The sequence below is a fragment of the Typopeltis vanoorti genome, chromosome 19 (assembly GCF_054136105.1).
Source record: "Typopeltis vanoorti isolate ZY-2024b chromosome 19, IOZ_Tvanoo_1.0, whole genome shotgun sequence".
In the NCBI taxonomy this organism is placed as follows: Eukaryota; Metazoa; Arthropoda; class Arachnida; order Uropygi; family Thelyphonidae; genus Typopeltis; species Typopeltis vanoorti.
This window is the reverse complement of record NC_143567.1, coordinates 74,780,552-74,798,244: the sequence shown is the minus strand read 5'-3', so window position 1 is coordinate 74,798,244 and position 17,693 is coordinate 74,780,552. Positions and strand designations below refer to the sequence as shown.

Below are 17,693 nucleotides of genomic sequence, written 5' to 3'. Positions count from 1 at the left end.
TTATGGAACATTCCAAGTTTATTAATAACATAAAAACCAGTGTACAGATAGTAGGAAGCAGTATTTCATTGTATCAGTTGAATACAGGTGGTGTGGCAACACGACATGAACTCAGTGACTTTGAGAGATGTGTCATTGTGGGCTGTCACCTTGGTGGCATGTCCGTACATGCCATTGCTGCTCAACTGGAGCATTCAAAATTAGTGGTGATGTGATCAACAAATGGAAACATTCTAGCATTGCTAGCACAGGAAAACACCCAGGGCAGCCACCACAAGGGGAGGAGGGTATTAAAATGGGTGGCAAGCAAAAACCAGCTACAATTGGCACAGACCATCCTTAATGAGTTTCCGAGTGCCAGTAACACCATGGTGAGCACTAATGCTGTGCGAAAAGAACTCCATTTACTGGTTTTCTATGGAAGAGCAGTGGCACACATCACAACAACGAACAGGGTGGCTCATCTGGCCTGGTGCAAAGAACATGTCAACTGGACAGTTGACCAGTGGAAAACAGTATTCTGGAGCAATGATTTAAGTTTCACCTGTTTCCAGTCTGATGGCAGGGTGTGGAGGCAGCCTGGTAAACAATTGTTACCACAGCGTGTTTCACCCACAGTGAAGTTTGGTGGAGGGGTAATGGTGTGGGGAGCATTCAGCTGGTTTGGAGTGGGACCACTGGTCATTGTCCTTGGTTCCATGAAGGCAGCTCAATATTCTGGATAATCGGTTGCTGCCTACACTGTGGAGTTTTTTGGGAAATGACCTGTGTTACTATCAAGACAACAATGCCCCATGTCTCAACTCCATCAAACATCTGTGAGACGAATGAATTGGAGCAGTGATTGAGGTCCACAGCAGCACATCTGCAATCTGTCACTGAACTTAGCGGCATGCTAATGGAGAAATGGAAACAGATTCCACCCGATGTCTGCTGCACATTGATGGACAGCCTCCCTTAAAAGGTTGCAGGAGGTGAAAAGCCAAAGTGGACATACCCAATATTAGGGTTCCCCTGCTGGTATCAGTTGTAAATTGCTGAAGTGTCTGGACAATTATTGGTAGATAGTGTATTTTGATCATTCCTCCATTTCTCTTTCAGGCCAGCTTTCTTCTTTCCTGGTACCAATATATCACATCCATAGCCTTCTCCGCCTCCCAAAAACCTTCATATCCTTTTGCATTCAAGACAGTGTTTCTCACTTCTGTAATTACTAACACTATTTACAAATTCATATTTATATTTACAAATTCTAAATTCATCCACTCCTATTAAGCAGACTACCTCTCTTGTTGGATAGCATGAAACATTTCTAGGATGGTTTCCTCACACAACATTCCAAATGTGAGAACATTTTGACTGGTAGAATCCACTATGGATTCAACCAATCAAGATCCACAGCTGATCTTGCCTATGTCACCCTTCTCTAGACATATGTATGGAAAGGTTTTGAAGAAATCTGTGTTTTACAGTTGACTTTTACAAGGCATTTGATCAGATTTGGCATTGAGAGCTTCTCAGCAAATAATCATCTTATGATCTCCCTTTCACATTTTTCATTTGGATTGCTAGGTTTCTCTCGATGCTACATGTAATTGTAGTGAGTATTCTCACTTTAGATTTTCCTATTAATGCAGGCATTCTTCAGTGCTCTGTTATTTTTTTAATTTAATTTTTATTTTATTTTTAAAGACAATCCTTATAAAGCTATACATGCTCCTCAAGAGAAGACGTTTACTAACATCCATGACTGCAGTGGGGTTTCCAACCCATGACGTGTTGGTTGAAGAACAGGTATGCTCTCCACTTGTCCAACCAGACAGAGGAAAGCTGTTCAACTAATTGACAACTTTTCTTTCGCAAAATCTTTCATTGGCAATTTTCAAGTTGTGTCTTTTCTAGAGATATATCCGTGGAAGTTGTTCAGCAGAACTGGCATTCATGAATGCCAGTTCTGCTGCCCTCCAGTTCTGATAAACCTACACATACCAGCCACTGAATTAGAAACTTTTATTTAATGCCGTGCTGGACCTCCTTTAGTCCAATTTAGAGTACATACGAGGTTTGGCATAGGTTCCACCAGGTGCTGGATTACATCTACATCTACGACATACCAGGTGTTCACCAGACAGTCCTTTAACTCACTCAGATTTGATGTAAGAGAGCTTTTTTCACTCGCAAATCTGCTGTTCTAACATGTCCTATACATTCTCAGTGGGGTTCAGATCCAGGCTATGTGGTGGCCAGGGAAGATAGTGGAAGTCACTGTCATTCTTACTGAACAATTCTTGTGCAATGGACAGTAGCATTGTCATCCACGAAACAGCTGTCACCTGCTGGATAAAAAGCCTATATTGTAGGTGGACTTGATCGGCAACGATGTTCAGATATTCCTTAGAGGACACTCGAACTTCTGCCTATATCAGGTGACCCATTCTGTATCAGCCGAACTTGCCCCACACCATGACACCACCTTCAGAACCCTACCAAAGGGGGATCCTACCAAACTCTCTGCCTTCCATTGGTACAAAACAAGGCATACCATGACTCATTGGACCACATGACTTATTTTTGTTGTCCAGTCACTGTAGATAAAATTTCCAGTTTTTCATAGAATCAGTGGTTTCCATATAGGCATGCAACTGCTAATACCGATCTTCTTCAATTCCCTGCACATAGTCCAGGGAGATATGGATCAGAAACAGCCTTCATTAAATGCTTTGGTCAATTGCTGCACGCAGGAAATTCTGTACAAGTTTTTCAGTACAAGTCTTCTCAGACAACTGCAATCTCATTCCTGAAAGACTGTCCTACAATTACTGCTCTTAGACAAGCAATGTGGGTTATCTTTTCACTGATTAAATGAAAGAGCCTAAGATATCTCACCTTTTGAGAAACCAGTCAGCTCTTCTGTTTTCATAATTGTGACTCTAGCCAGATGGGCACCCAGAACAAGTCCTTTATCGAACTCTGAAAGATCCTTTGTTTTTCCCATTGTGATCAACACTATTGATAATTACTGATCAGCATCATTCTTAAATAGTTGCCTAGAACACATGTGATGCACGTGGCCAAATATTTTGCATATATGCAGCGTAAGTGATGTTTATGTACATCTGCATAAAGGTTTCTAATTCAGTGGCCACTATGTGTACAATAATCAAGTAATAGCTACCAAACATCCTTTTATAGTTTATTTGCTGACTTGCCAAACCTGCTATTCCCATTCCTCTTTCATTCAATTTATCTTGGTTCTGTAGAACAGCCCTTCCTATGAGGTATTCCTCGGAGACCACAATCCCCAGCTCTTTAAAAAGAATATCAACAAATTACTTTTCTCTAGATCCCTGTCCACTCACATTGTACTGATTTGATATAGACTTTTAGCTTCTTGCATATGTACACACACATACATATATAAAAAAATTCAGATTTTTACCCCAACTTGCTGGTCTGCTAAAGTCTGAAGATCTGCTATCCCAGATTTGATAAAATAATTAAATAAAAAGGAAAGGTTAACTTGTGGGGTTTTTATATTTATTTATCATGTAGTTAAACATCTCCAAAAATGTATAGTGGAAAAAACATTATTTCTGTAATAATTAGAAATGTTTATATAAAAAAGCTGTTACTTACAGCCCATCAGAAACTATTTGAGTGTGATATTTTATTTTTAAAAAAGGACTTGCCTCAAGTGTACTTTAATTATTTCTGTAACATTGGCTTGAGAGAAGAAATTATGGAACTTTCCGATGACACTTTCATGGCATTGTAGAACTGCTGACTTGTTTTCAAGTGCTCTTCACCTCACCAGCATGTTGATTACCATGTGAGACAGTAGTGTGCTTGCACAAACATTGTACTTCTGAAGAGGAAGTTGAATGAGTGTGTGTGAGAGAAAAAAATAGAACAGCTGTTGCTTTCATTAGAACACAGAAAGAGACCATGTTCTAGAGAGGGAGTTGGAAGTTTTAGGGGAGAAAATAGTTTTAAGGGAATTTCTGAAGCCAAAAAGCTGGATAAGAGTGTTATGAGGGAAACAGATAGTTATCCCAAAATTAACAGATGAATTTCCTTCATATTAAGTAAAGCTGCGACAGATAAAAGTGATTATATAGTTTCTCCCGAAGCAAAGGATAGTTCCTTTTTGATACACTGTAAACCCATAAGAAATAAACTTTTTGTATTTAAGGGTGATGAAGCTTCCACAAGGAAACTGAGAACTTTCAATTACCTTCATATTCTAAACTGATAAGGAACTGATACTCCGAAGAAAATATGAAAGAAATACCTTCTTTTTTTTTTGAGAAAGATTGTGAAAAAATTAATGTAAGATAATTGGATATCACAAGTAGCAAATATCTTACAATTTTCATTTCGTTTCATTTGATAAACCTTACTCTACACAAATCACATCAACCTACGGAAGATCAACCACAACTGCCCTCAATTCAGATCTCCAAGCCATCCTCCAGTGGGGTTCAGATAACTTCATCAATTTCAATGCTAATAAAACCCAGTTCTGTCCTATTTCTCATAAAAAAATAAAAAAGAACCATTTTTTCCCAGTATTCTTTTTGACACCCAAATTTCCAGACAATTTGAGATTTCTCTTCTTGAAATTACCCTGATATCAAACCTCTCCTGGCATAAACACATCGCAACCATTCCATATATCATCGCAAATCCCATATAGGCTGTGAATACCTTTATAAAGGCTTTCCAGCTAGCTGGAAAATGGTGAGCTAGCTAGTCTTATATGGAGATAGCAGGTTTTTGCTGCCAGAAACATTTTGGGTTTCTAATTTTTTCATTCTGCAAAACAGGCTAGAGAATATATCGTTTACCAGATATGATACACTGGCCTTATAGCATTAGTTGCTTTGTCATAATTCCAGATCTCAACAATAAGTTAATATTCAGAGATACTCATCAATGGAAGACTTTGTCAAGGAATAAAAACAGATAAATGAAATAATGTGAACAGTTATTTCAGTCACTTTTGAAGTAGATGAATAAATTAGCTTAATTTTGACTATTTTTATTTGGACAAAAATGGTAAGCTTCTAGATTATAAAAACTATTTGTGATGAATTAAGAGCTAATTAGTTTTTAACAAATGAAAAGATTCCAAAGTCACCAATATTCAATCTTCCCCTCACACACATACATGCGCTTTCCATTAGTGATATATGAATCTCAGCAAGAAACTAGTACATCACTAGTGGACTCTCTCTTTACAAATTAAACATTCTTTGCTGTTTATTAATGATATAGTATGTACTCTTGAATTTATTAATTATAAACATTTAATTATTTGTGATGCTGGCCCTAATATCATCACCTGTACCACCTTTGTTTTAAATCTTTTCATACTGAATCATAGCTGCTATCTGATCTCTTTTTCTGAAATAAAATTGATTTAGATATTGCAGAATATTTTAATATGTAAATTCAAAATTCTTAGGTACCAAAAGAGAAAGATGAAATGGTTGAAAGAGAATTTAATCGTTTGCTGGAATCTACATCTTACTTGTCTCACCAACTAGATTTTAACTATGTTCAGAATAAACCGGTGTCCCTTGGCCAAGCTCTGGAATGGGTTATTAAGTAAGTATAGATGTATTCAACATCGCATTAATATTTAAGACACACACACACACAGACTTGTACCTTGGATATTTAGCTGCCTGATGACAATTAAATTTCTGTCTCCTAGAATAATATGTTTACAAGAAGAATTTGTTATGTGTCCATCATCATCATCATCAAATTCTTGATATATACCCTCAAGGGATGTACAGTACATGATAGTACTACATGAAAAATTACATCATTACTAACTTCCTTACCTTTGTCTTCAAGTTTGTAATGGCAAAAGGCCAGGTATAGACCCAGTCTTTTGTTTAAAATTAATAATAGAGAAAAGAAGAGAATACAATTTAGAAACACGTATTGCATTTATTGACTTTGAAAAAGCATTTGACAAAGTTAAAAGAAACATATTATTTAACATATTAAAAGAAAGACAAATACCAAATAATATCGTAAAAACTATCATAAGTATATATGAAAATAATCAAATACAAATAAAATTAAATCACGAGCTATCATATACGAGAGAGATAAACCAAGGGGTCCGACAGGGATTCTGAAGATAACTTAGAGAAAGCTATTTTAAATTTAAATGAGATAGCCAAAGATTATGGTATGATAATATCAACAGAAAAATCAAAAACTATGGCCTTTAAAGGACAAGATCCAGCAAGAACTGAAACAATAATAGATAACAAGATCTTAGAACAGGTGAATTCATTTAACTACCTAGGATGTATGATCACTTATCAAAATGAAAAAGATATAAACATAAAAATTGCAAAATATTTAAAAATAACAGGAGTAATTAACTCTATATTTAAACCAAACCTAGTTCAAAAACAAACCAGGCTAAAAGTATACAATACATTAGCCCTACTGGTCTTAATGTATGGAAGCGAAATCTGGACAATAAAACAAAAAGACAAACAAAGATTAACAACAGCAGAAATGAAGTTTATGAGAAAAACTGCAAAGTATACCCTATTTGATCACAAAAGAAACGAAGATATTATGAAAGAATTAAACCAAGAACCAGTAATTGAAAAAATTAAAAAATATAAATATAAATGGATGGAACACGTTCAAAGAATGAAAACATTAAGATTACCAAAACAAGCCATTAGGAAAAGGAAAACCAGGACGTCCTCTTAAACGATTCAACGATGACTTCTAAGACCGGAACAGGCAATACTAGGCCTAAATCCTTGATATGTATGATGATGAATGATGATGAGAAACGTTGCTTTAAGATATTGGTTATGGAGTAATTTGAAACCTACAAACCAGTGGCGGCCGGTGAAAATTTTAAGTGGGGGTGCTGCATATGTTAGTGAATCCAGGCAGTTAGTAACATCCAGGCTGGCGAGTAGATTCGTAATGGAGATGGAGATGTTGTTCAGTTTCTCAACGAAATGTTTGGAATTTCCTATATAAGTATCCGAATTATGGATGTGTGCTTTGAGGAGCCCTGCCAGGTGTTTAGATAACAGATAAGTGGGCGAATTGATCCCATCTACAATCGGGCATAGTGGTATTCCATTTTTGTGTATCTGGGGTGCTAAGGGTCAAAGCTGTATAACTGAGAGGAGACCTCCACATAGCCTTTAAAGGAATGCAGAGAATCGACCAGGGCTTCTGACCTAATGTCCAGTCCTCACCTTCTCGTGGTGCACCCTGTTGGGTATCTACTTGGATACTGAATGAACGAGGATGGGCTGGCAATTTGGGATTTAGCCGACCAAATTGTATTCTTATTGATTAAACCAAAATAAATAATAATGGTACAACATGACAAAATTTCATGCCGGCTGGGGTGTCGTGTCGCCTGGTTAAACAAGGCCCCAATTGTTTTTGCCAGGGAACCAGAACGAACAGCGAAAAGTCAGCTACTAGAAAAATCTGAAAACAAACCCCAACTCAACATCACCAGAGTTAAAGATCGGTACTATCAACATAAGAAGCCTGAATGGCAAAGAAATGGAGCTAGCTGAGGAATTAGATAAGTACCAGATCGACATAATATGGGTGACTGAAACAAAAAAGACAAAAACTGGTGAGATCTTTCTGAGCAATAAATACAAAATGTTATATTCAGGCAATGACAATCAAGGAAAAGAATGAGTAGCCATAGTATTCAACACAAAATATGAGGCTAATCTTCTTGAATGGCAGTCAGTCTCAAGTAGAGTAATGTGGGCAAATATGAGAATGGGGGAACTGGACAATGAGACTTATTTGTGCCTATGGTCCCACAGAAGGTTCTACTAAGGTAGAAGTGGAGGAATTTTTTGAGGCTTTAGAAAAAGCAACTGACACAATGAAAAAGGAAAAGTTGATCCTTGTTTTGGATCTAAATAGCAGAGTAGGAAATGATTGTGAGACATACAAAAATATTTTGGGAAACTTTGGAGAAAAGAGCAAAGCTAATAATAAATAATGGCAAATACCTGTTGGATTTCTGCTCAGGACATGGACTGGTTATTACTAACACCATGTTCCAACATAAAAATGTGCACAAATTCACATGGAGAGAAGAGGCAAGGAATAAGAAAAGTCTCATTGACTATGTTATTGTTGATAGTGATGTTTTCTCCCTGGTGCAGGACACCAGAGTGTACAGAGGATTTGAAATTGGAAGTGATCACTATTTAGTCTTGAGCAGGATAAAATTGAATTTCATATTGAAAAGAATAACATGTAAGAAAATATTATAATTACAGCTATTTTGCTTGCTTCAATTTAGGAGTGCCCCTGTTTAAATGCCATTGGCTATTTACTCACAGATTCTTAGGGCATTGTAGATATGAATTTACCAAAAAGTATATGTAGCATAAGAAAGAGAAATTTACACATACCTTTTTCTGGGTGTTGCGGCTTTTCTTCTTTCTGCGATGTCCAAAAACTACTGAGTGTGTGGAGGAGGAGAGGGGTAGGCAATTTGAGAGAATTAAATTAGGAAAAACCTGGGTTTTTTTCAATAATATATATATAAACATATATATTATATTATTATGTTATATAGGGTAGGGGAAAGGTGAAAGGGTTGATTTTTTATATGGGGAAGGGGAAAAGTGGGTTGACAGGGTGCGGTCCGTTTTGTCTATTTTTGGTTGTCATCTGAACACGTTGGGAAAGTGGATGCTATGATTATGGATTAGCATCCACTTTCCCATTGTGTTCAGATGATGACAAACAAACGTCTTGAATGGAATTGTTCTTTTAAAAATAGAAACTTTGGAATAATCTTGTTGTCTCGACATCTTTTCAAAAAAGTGAGATGATTTAATAGTTTGGCCTTTTTACATTTAAGGTGTCCAAAACAGCATACCTTTCTTTTAGTTTCCCCATGGATTCTATTCATGTTAAAAACGTTTAATTTTCTTGACCATAAAGCTCTGGAATGACTTTTAATGGGATTATATTGATCAAGTGCATATAATAAACAACTATGTTATACCAACTATGGCTGTTGGCATCTTCAGGGTAAGGCACCAAAAAGTAAAATACTGTTACAAACTATAATCAACCGATTCGAATTATATTAAACCAAGAACAGAGCGCGTACAATACATGCATAGAGCGTGCATGATATCACTTATTGTTATTTAGGAAAGTTCTATAGTTGGCACTGTAATTCCTTCTGACAAAGACAATGAGATGATATACATTATATTTCTACCATCGTCATTCCTTACTTTGGGACGGTTTCCAATAAGATTGTGAGACTCCTTAGACCACATAAAATAAGAGTGGCCTTTAAACCGATAGAAACGATTAGGCATTTCTTAAGATCTCCAAAAGATAGCCATCCTTTCTCCAAATATGCTGGTGTTTACAACATGCCCTGCTCGTGCGGCTTGAATTACATTGGCCATACTTCAAGGAGCCTTGAAATTAGGCAAAAAGAACACGTTGGTGACATTAATAATAACAGAGAAGAAAAATCAGGGTTAGCTTTTCATTTCTCAAGAACGAACCATACCATAGAGTGGGATAGAAGCACAATTCTGTAGATGGAGGAGGACTTCCGCTCTTCCAAATTTTTAAAGAGATCACAGCAGTTATAGTTTGTAACAGTTTTTTACTTTTTAGTGCCTTACCCTGAGATACCAACAGCCTTAGTTGGTGAAACTAGTTGGTATAACATACTTGTTTATTATATGCACTTGATCAATATAATCCCATTAAAAGTCATTCCAGAGCTTTATGGTCAAGAAAATTAAACGTTTTCAGACATCACCTATGTGTTCTTTTTGCCTAATTTCAAGGCTCCTTGAAGTATGGCCAGTGTAATTCAAGCCGCACGAGCAGGGTATGTTGTAAACACCAGCATATTTGGAGAAAGGATGGCTAGCTTTTGGAGATCTTAAGAAATGCCTAATCATTTCTGTTGATTTAAAGGCCACTCTTATTTTATGTGGTCTAAGGAGTCTCACAATCTTATTGAAAACCGTCCCAAAGTAAGGAATGAGGATGGTAGAAATATAACTTATATCATCTCATTGTCTTTGTCAGAACTGAATTACAGTGCCAACTATAGAACGTTCCTAAATAACAATAAGTGATATCATGCATGCTCTATGCATGTATTGTACACGCTCTGTTCTTTGTTTAATATAATTGGAATCGGTTGATTATAGTTTGTAACAGTATTTTACTTTTTAGTGCCTTACCCTGAAGATGCCAACAGCCATAGTTGATGAAACTAATTGGTATAACATAGTTGTTTATTATATGCACTTGATCAATATAATCCCATTAAAAGTCATTCCAGAGCTTTATGGTCAAGAAAAATAAACCAAAAGAAAGGTATGCTGTTTTGAACCCCTTAAATGTAAAAAGGCCAAACTATTAAATCATCTCACTTTTTTGAAAAGATGTCGAGACAACAAGATTATTCCAAAGTTTCTATTTTTAAAAGAACAATTCCATTCAAGACGAGCATAACATATTTATTTTAAAACATCCTTTGCACTTCTACGTGAACGTATACAGCTCACCAGATTTCTTTTCAGCCAAATAGATTTAGAATGTTATCAGATTTACGACGATATCTCTAGTACTTTAGACCCAAGATATATGGTCACATTTGGACAGAATGGTCACTATTAGCTATGATAAAGCCTTTACAACAAGCAAATGAAACCAAATCAAAAAATTTAACGATCTTTATACAATACGTTTTAAGTCAAAACCTTCTCTACCAGACAGCAAAGTTATTTTTAATTCATTGGATCACGTATTAACAAAACCAGAGACCAATATACTTAAAAAAGGTTTCAATTTTGTGATAACACCTGATCATGCCCCTAAAGTGGAAAAGGCAGTCTCGTCGTTACCGGAGCCCATAGCTAATGATATTAGATTAAAAAGTAGTATCATCCTCTCATTTTCCAGAACTCTTAACAAAAACATCACTACTCTGGAAAAAAAGGACATTGTATAGTTTGAAGAAAAAGAAAGACATTATCATATTGAAAGCAGATAAAGGAAATTCCACAGTGATTTTAAACACCAGTGATTACGAAGATAAGATTAACAGCTTACTATCGGATACATCAACCTTCCATGTCTTAGTCACAGATTCAACACAAAAGAATCACAATGACACCAACAAAAACGAAGATTGAAATCCATGCATCCACTAACACTAAGACTATATGGTGCTCCTAAGATACACAAAAATGGAATACTGCTACGCTCGATTGTAGATGGGATCAATTCACCCACTTATCTGTTAACTAAACACCTGGCAGGCCTCCTCAAACCACACATCCATAATTTGGATACTTATATACAAAATTCGCAAACATTTTGTTGAGAAACTGAACAACATCTCCATCTCCAATACGGATCTACTCACCAGCCTGGATGTTACATCTCTATTCACTAACATCCCTGTGGAGGAAGCCATCAACATTTTGGAAAGTTTGCTCCCACAAGACATTACTTCTCTGTTCCGTCATTGTTGAACATCAAACTTTTTCATATGGAATAAAACCATATATCAGTAATTGACTGGCCTTGCAATGGGTAGCCCCCTCTCTCCATCTTGTGCTGATCTCTTTATGGAGGATTTTGAAAGCAAAATCTTATCTCAAACAGACCCTAAAGCCACAGTATGGTGGAGATACGCGGACGATAACTTTATTGTTTGGAACCACACAAAAAAGGACCTGCTTGATTTTCTTAACAAGATCAACTCTCTACACCACACAATCAAATTCACTGTAGAACTTGAAAAAGATAACCAATTATCATTTCTGGACACTTTAATTAAGAAGCTTACGAATGGTGGTATCAACCTCTGTTTACCGCAAACCTACCAATACAGGGCGTTATTTACATTTCACTTCCTCCCACCACATTTCTCAGAAATTTAGTATTGTACACATGCTGAAGACCATGCCTCTCTCCTCACAACAGATCAACAAGACCTCCAGGAAGAACTATCCCTGATATCTACCAACCTTACCATGGATGGATTTCCTCGAAGACTCGTCCACCAGATACTTTTCTCTGAACCCTGTCAAAGACAACGAGATGATATACATTATATTTTTACCATCGTCATTCCTTACTTAGGGACAGTTTCCAATAAGATTGCGAGACTCCTTAGACCACATAAAATAAGAGTGGTCTTTAAACCGACAGAAACGATTAGCAATTCTTAAGATCTCCAAAAGATAGCCATCCTTTCTCCAAATATGCTGGTGTTTCAAAAGATAGCCATCCTTTCTCCAATTATGCTAGTGTTTACAACATACCCTGTTCGTGCGTCTTGAATTACATTGGTCAAACTTCAAGGAGCCTTGAAATTAGGCAAAAAGAACACATAGGTGATGTCAATAATAACAAAGAAGAAAAATCGGGGTTAGCTTTTCATTTCTCAAGAACGAACCATACCATAGAGTGGGATAGAAGCACAATTCCTTAAATGGAGGAGGACTTCCGCTTCCGAATTTTTAAAGAGGCCACAGCAGTTGCCCGCTGTATACAAAACCTTAACAGGAACCAAGTTTTGCCCATGATCTGGAAGACCCTTATTAGATCTCTCAAATCACCAGAACTGAATTACAGTGCCAACTATGGAACATTCCTAAATAACAACAAGTGATATCATGCACACTCTATGCATGTATTGTACACGCTCTGTTCTTAGGTTAATATAATTGGAATCGGTTGATTATAGTTTGTAACAGTTTTTTACTTTTTAGTGCCTCTCCCTTGAAGATGTCAACAGCTTTAGTTGGTGAACCTAATTGGTATAACATAGTTGTTTATTATATGCACTTGATCAAAATAGAAATAGGCTAACTATAAAATATAATTCTTTCAATGAACCGAAACCTACCTTCGTCTTAACTGAGAGTGATCTTACATGATTTATCGCAGTTTTTTCCATCAGAATACCAATATCTTTCAACATCCAAGGTGTGTAACCTTGTTCGAACGTTCTTCTTGGCTCTATGGTTCACCATCTTGTTGTAATGTTGTTCTTAATAAAATCAATTAATTGCTGGTTGATTAGTAATCAAAATGTAGGGAAATTTATATTTATACTGTGCCACCCTATATTTAGATTAGTCTATGTAAAATAGTAGAATCAATCTTCAATTAATTTAGCAGTCTCCTTAATCATACAGGCCGAATTTAATATATTTCACTTAGGGCTCCTGCAAGGTTCGAACTTTTTATGAATGGTGCAGTGAAAAAGAATCAGGCACACACAATATTGAAATCAATAAAACAAAACATTTAATACAAGGTTATATGACAAATACATAAATTTAACTCCGAAAATAAGATAATACAATTAACTTAGTTCTTCAGGTCCAAACATTCATATTAAATTAGACTTCAAATCTTCAGATACAAAATTCACAGTTCTCTCAATAACAAAGATTATTCACGCTGATCAATACTACAGAATTTCTTGCTAAATAAATTTGCTGGTATCACTCAGTTACACTCTATATTTAACACTTAGCAAGCACTTATAACATTATTAATCGCGGCAGTTATTGCTTCAAAGGGAATTACTTTCAACTCCTAACTTCGGCTAAATTCAGTGAAACGCCATAGTAAATGTTAGATATTCGAGACGGAACTATCACTTTAACCTTCATACTGAAATAAAATAAAATAGGACTGTTCTTACTGGGATTAATCCTTAGCACATCAGATCAATGTGAGCACATTTCAAACTATATTCACTTGTTACTTTGATGAAACACTATTCAAAAGAATTCTTCAAGGAGATAACTGAATTATTATTTATCGCACTACACAATTCTTGATGGGCTTACTATAGGGCAGAATAATTATTCAATGTTTACTACTGTATAACAAATTGAGCTTTGTGCAATCCTTCTTTAAAGCGATATAGGAATACGTAGTAATTCTAAAACTTAGTGGATTTATTCTGAATCTTCTATTAATCTTCTGGTCTTTTAGTCATCTCATTACGGCACTAAATTCCTATTACTGCCACCGCTGACTTTACTCTCAGCTGCCCATAAGTTTTCTTCTCGTCTCCGTACACTTCTGAATGCTACTCCCTTGAATTTCCTACCCTTCAGCCTCCTTGTTTACTTTTTCCTCTCGCTTATATGCCTTCCTTCTTCCCGCCTCAAACTTGTTCACTCCATCCAACTCATTAATTTCTCCTCTCCCAATTATCGAAGCTCACGCCCTATGCTCGCGCATTCTATTTTATTTCTATCTCCATGGCAACGATCAAAACAGAACGTAAGCATTAGCGTTACATAAGGTTATACCTTTACACTGAGTAATGAAAAATAATAATAAAATTATTATAGTTACTTAATTTTCTCTTTCATTTCATTTACAAATAATAATAATAAAATATATGTTACAGTTTATATAAGGCACATAAAAGTTACATACACTCATAATATTGAAGGAATAAAGTAATAAGATAAATGTTATTTACTACAGAGTCCTTTCAATAGTGTAATATACATTAAAATTATATAATTAAATAATAGCTGATAAAATTCAAGGATAATACATGAATAATAAATCTTAAGCAAGGACTAACAAATAATATTTAAACAAGTCTTGCTTAGTATATGGTAGATTATGTTAAATGTGAATGAAGAATAAAAACATACAAAACAATTTCATTCACAGTTTAACAACCTGAAACCCTCAAGTGTGTCAGTGCTGACACGCGTGTCATAGGTTCGCCATCACTGTCCTAGAGTGTATGATCTGCTTCATGTATTTTGAGATACATACGTTAGCATCTGCCTTGGATAACATAAGAAATATACATTTTCTGCCATCATTATTGCAAACTACGACTGACAGACCATCTTTTGGACACCATTTCACACAAGATTAGATAAAAATGTTGAAAGTTTATTTTCCACTTGGTCAGACTATAATAAATTTAGTTTAATCCTTTATCCAAGTGTGTGCAAACAAAATTTGCGCCTGAAAGTATCTTCAGGACTGGGGTAAGGTGGTACAACACCAAGCGACTCCTTGCAAAGGTGGAGTAAGCTACCAACACTCCTATCTCAGTATCTCCCATAATGCAAAACACATCTCCTTGCGGATATGTATAATGTTATGCATTAAGGGAAGGGCCACTACCCAGACTAGTTTCGGGTTATCTCCACTTGGGCCTGGCTCCCATTTGAAGAGACCTCAATAAAGGTCGAAACTAGTCTGGGCCCTTCCTTTAATGCATAACATTATACATATCCGCAAGGAGATGTGTTTTGCATTATGGGAGATACTGAGATAGGAGTGTTGGTAGCTTACTCCACCTTTGCAAGGAGTCGCCCGGTGTTGTTACCACCTTACCCCAGTGCTGAAGATACTTTCAAGCGCAAACTTTGTTTGCACACACTTGGATAAAGAATTAAACTAAATTTATTATAAGATTAGATAAGAAAACCATTGTGTTTCCGGGAGAAAAAACTCTTATAGAAGTTGATATAAATCATAGAGGCTATTTTTATAGTTGGCAATAGCTATGATGCATTCCCCTATCTTCAGCAAGTATGGCTGCATAAATCAGCAAAAATTTGGGCAACAGTCATTGTAAGATCAATTTTAACCTAACTACTATAAAAATTTCTATACATTAGAGAGTGTTAAATTAGGATTTATGGATTTTTTTGTCCATTACAATTTGAATTTTTTCATTTACTCATTGTTGCATTTGTACTGTAACTAGTAGTGCTCTGAACATGCTGGCTTGAAATTCAGTAAATATAATCCAGTTAATAAATATCTTTATTATTATTATTATTATTTGACACCACCAGGGAGTCGAAGGACTCATCGAGGGAGGGCACCTGCTCTACAACTCTGTCTCCACTACTTAATACACCAACTGACTGCAACTACACCAATGCCATCTACTGCCAACCACCACCACTGTCATTTCCACAGAATGACAGACACAAACATCAATGCCCACGGCGAGATTTGAATCCGCAGCCTTTTGGCTGGAGAGCGGATATGCTAACCACCCCGCCAGCCAGTCCGGCTAATTACCAATAAGCAGGGTGTTAGTTTTACACCTGTCAGGCAAGTTTATGCGATTTATTGTTTGTTTGTTTTTGTGTGTGTGTGTTGTAACACACACAAAGAAAAAAAAAGAGTTGTAAAAAATGATAATCAATTCAGTTGCATCATTTTCTTTGCCAGAATTTTGTTCACTTGAAACAGTGGCTAGGTCATTTAACTGATTTTTTGTCATTGTGTTTTGAAAATTTCTAATTATCCTCATTTATGAAAATGAGTATTCAGCACTAACAAATTAACAAAATACAGTATCTTTTCTGTTTGGCGCAGGTGACAGATTCTCAACAAAGCAGACAGGTTAAATCTGTGTGAAAGGAAGTAGTGGCATACATGTGTGAAATTATAAAGTTTAAAATATTTTTTATCATCATCATCATCAAATTCCTGCCATGTACCCTCAAGGGGGTGTACAGGATATGATAGTACTACATGAAAAAAATTACATCATTACTAACTTCCTTTCTACAATTTTCCGCCAAATCAGTCTGTTACTCATCAAGACTCCAACATTATCAGATCTTATATTTCTATCGTCTAAGGCACTTTGTACCGTATCAATCCACCTATATCTTGGTCTTCCTCTGGATCGTTTTGCTACCAACCTGGCAGAGAACACTTGTTTTGCTAATCTTTCTTCGCCCATTAAATACCACCTGAGATTAGCTCTGCTATTCAAAAATAAGTGATTTCTATTTTAGTTATGCTGCCTGCTGCTTGTGGATTTGTTTCCATTGTCCCAGCGGTGGGTTGCTTTGTGCAAACCTTTGTCTAGTGAAGATAGAGTTATAAAAATAAATTTGATAACATGCAGTTTTATTTTAATTTTTTTTGTATTAATTCTACCTTTTTAAATATATTGTACTTAATACCACAAGTGGACTAAAAGTTAGATAAACTGGAAACTTTACTCTGGATGATAAACTTAAACTTTACCAAACATGGAATTTTCTCAAGTCAATTCAAGTTACCAATAAGCAGGGTGTTAGTTTTACACCTGTCAGGCAAGTTAATTTTTCACTTAGAGACATAAACAGTCATGCCACATAACCTGTTTGACTGGAGTTTGGAGACACTATCTCACCAAACAAGAACTCTAAAAGAAGACAACCTCTACTTTTTTATTTTATTTATTTTTTAAGAATAAACAGTAGCACAATTTGGAAAGCACAACTTCCTATTGTATTTTTGATCTACTGTTCATTTATTTAAGCCAGCATTTGTTCCTATCTGTAGACAATATTATTATTACATGACACCTCCAAGGTGTCTAAGAACTTAGAATAATAAGTCCCTAGACGGTACTCCACTAAACATAACTCACCATCTCTCCTACTTAATCCTCCAACTACACAATGCCACTTCCTATCAGCACACAATGCCATTTACTGCCCACCACCACCACCACCAATAGTATTTTTTTGTATGTAAATTGGTTATGTTCTCTTGGCCAGTTTTTCTGTATGTAAGATAAAAAAAACTCTGCTGCCTTTGTATGAGATTAAATAACTCACTTTCCACAGAAAAAGCCC

At 35.9% G+C, this 17,693-nt stretch overlaps 1 protein-coding gene across 1 annotated transcript in view; it reads left to right on the top strand.

Moving 5' to 3' along the window:
* The window catches only part of Su(var)3-3 (lysine-specific histone demethylase Su(var)3-3), a 648,388-nt gene that overhangs the window by 93,760 nt on the left and 536,935 nt on the right, over window positions 1-17,693 (top strand). Inside the window, exon 9 of the mRNA XM_090409239.1 lies at window positions 5,468-5,610. Within this exon, the coding sequence (XP_090265365.1) occupies window positions 5,468-5,610 (143 nt within the window). The remainder of the gene's footprint in view (window positions 1-5,467; window positions 5,611-17,693) is intronic.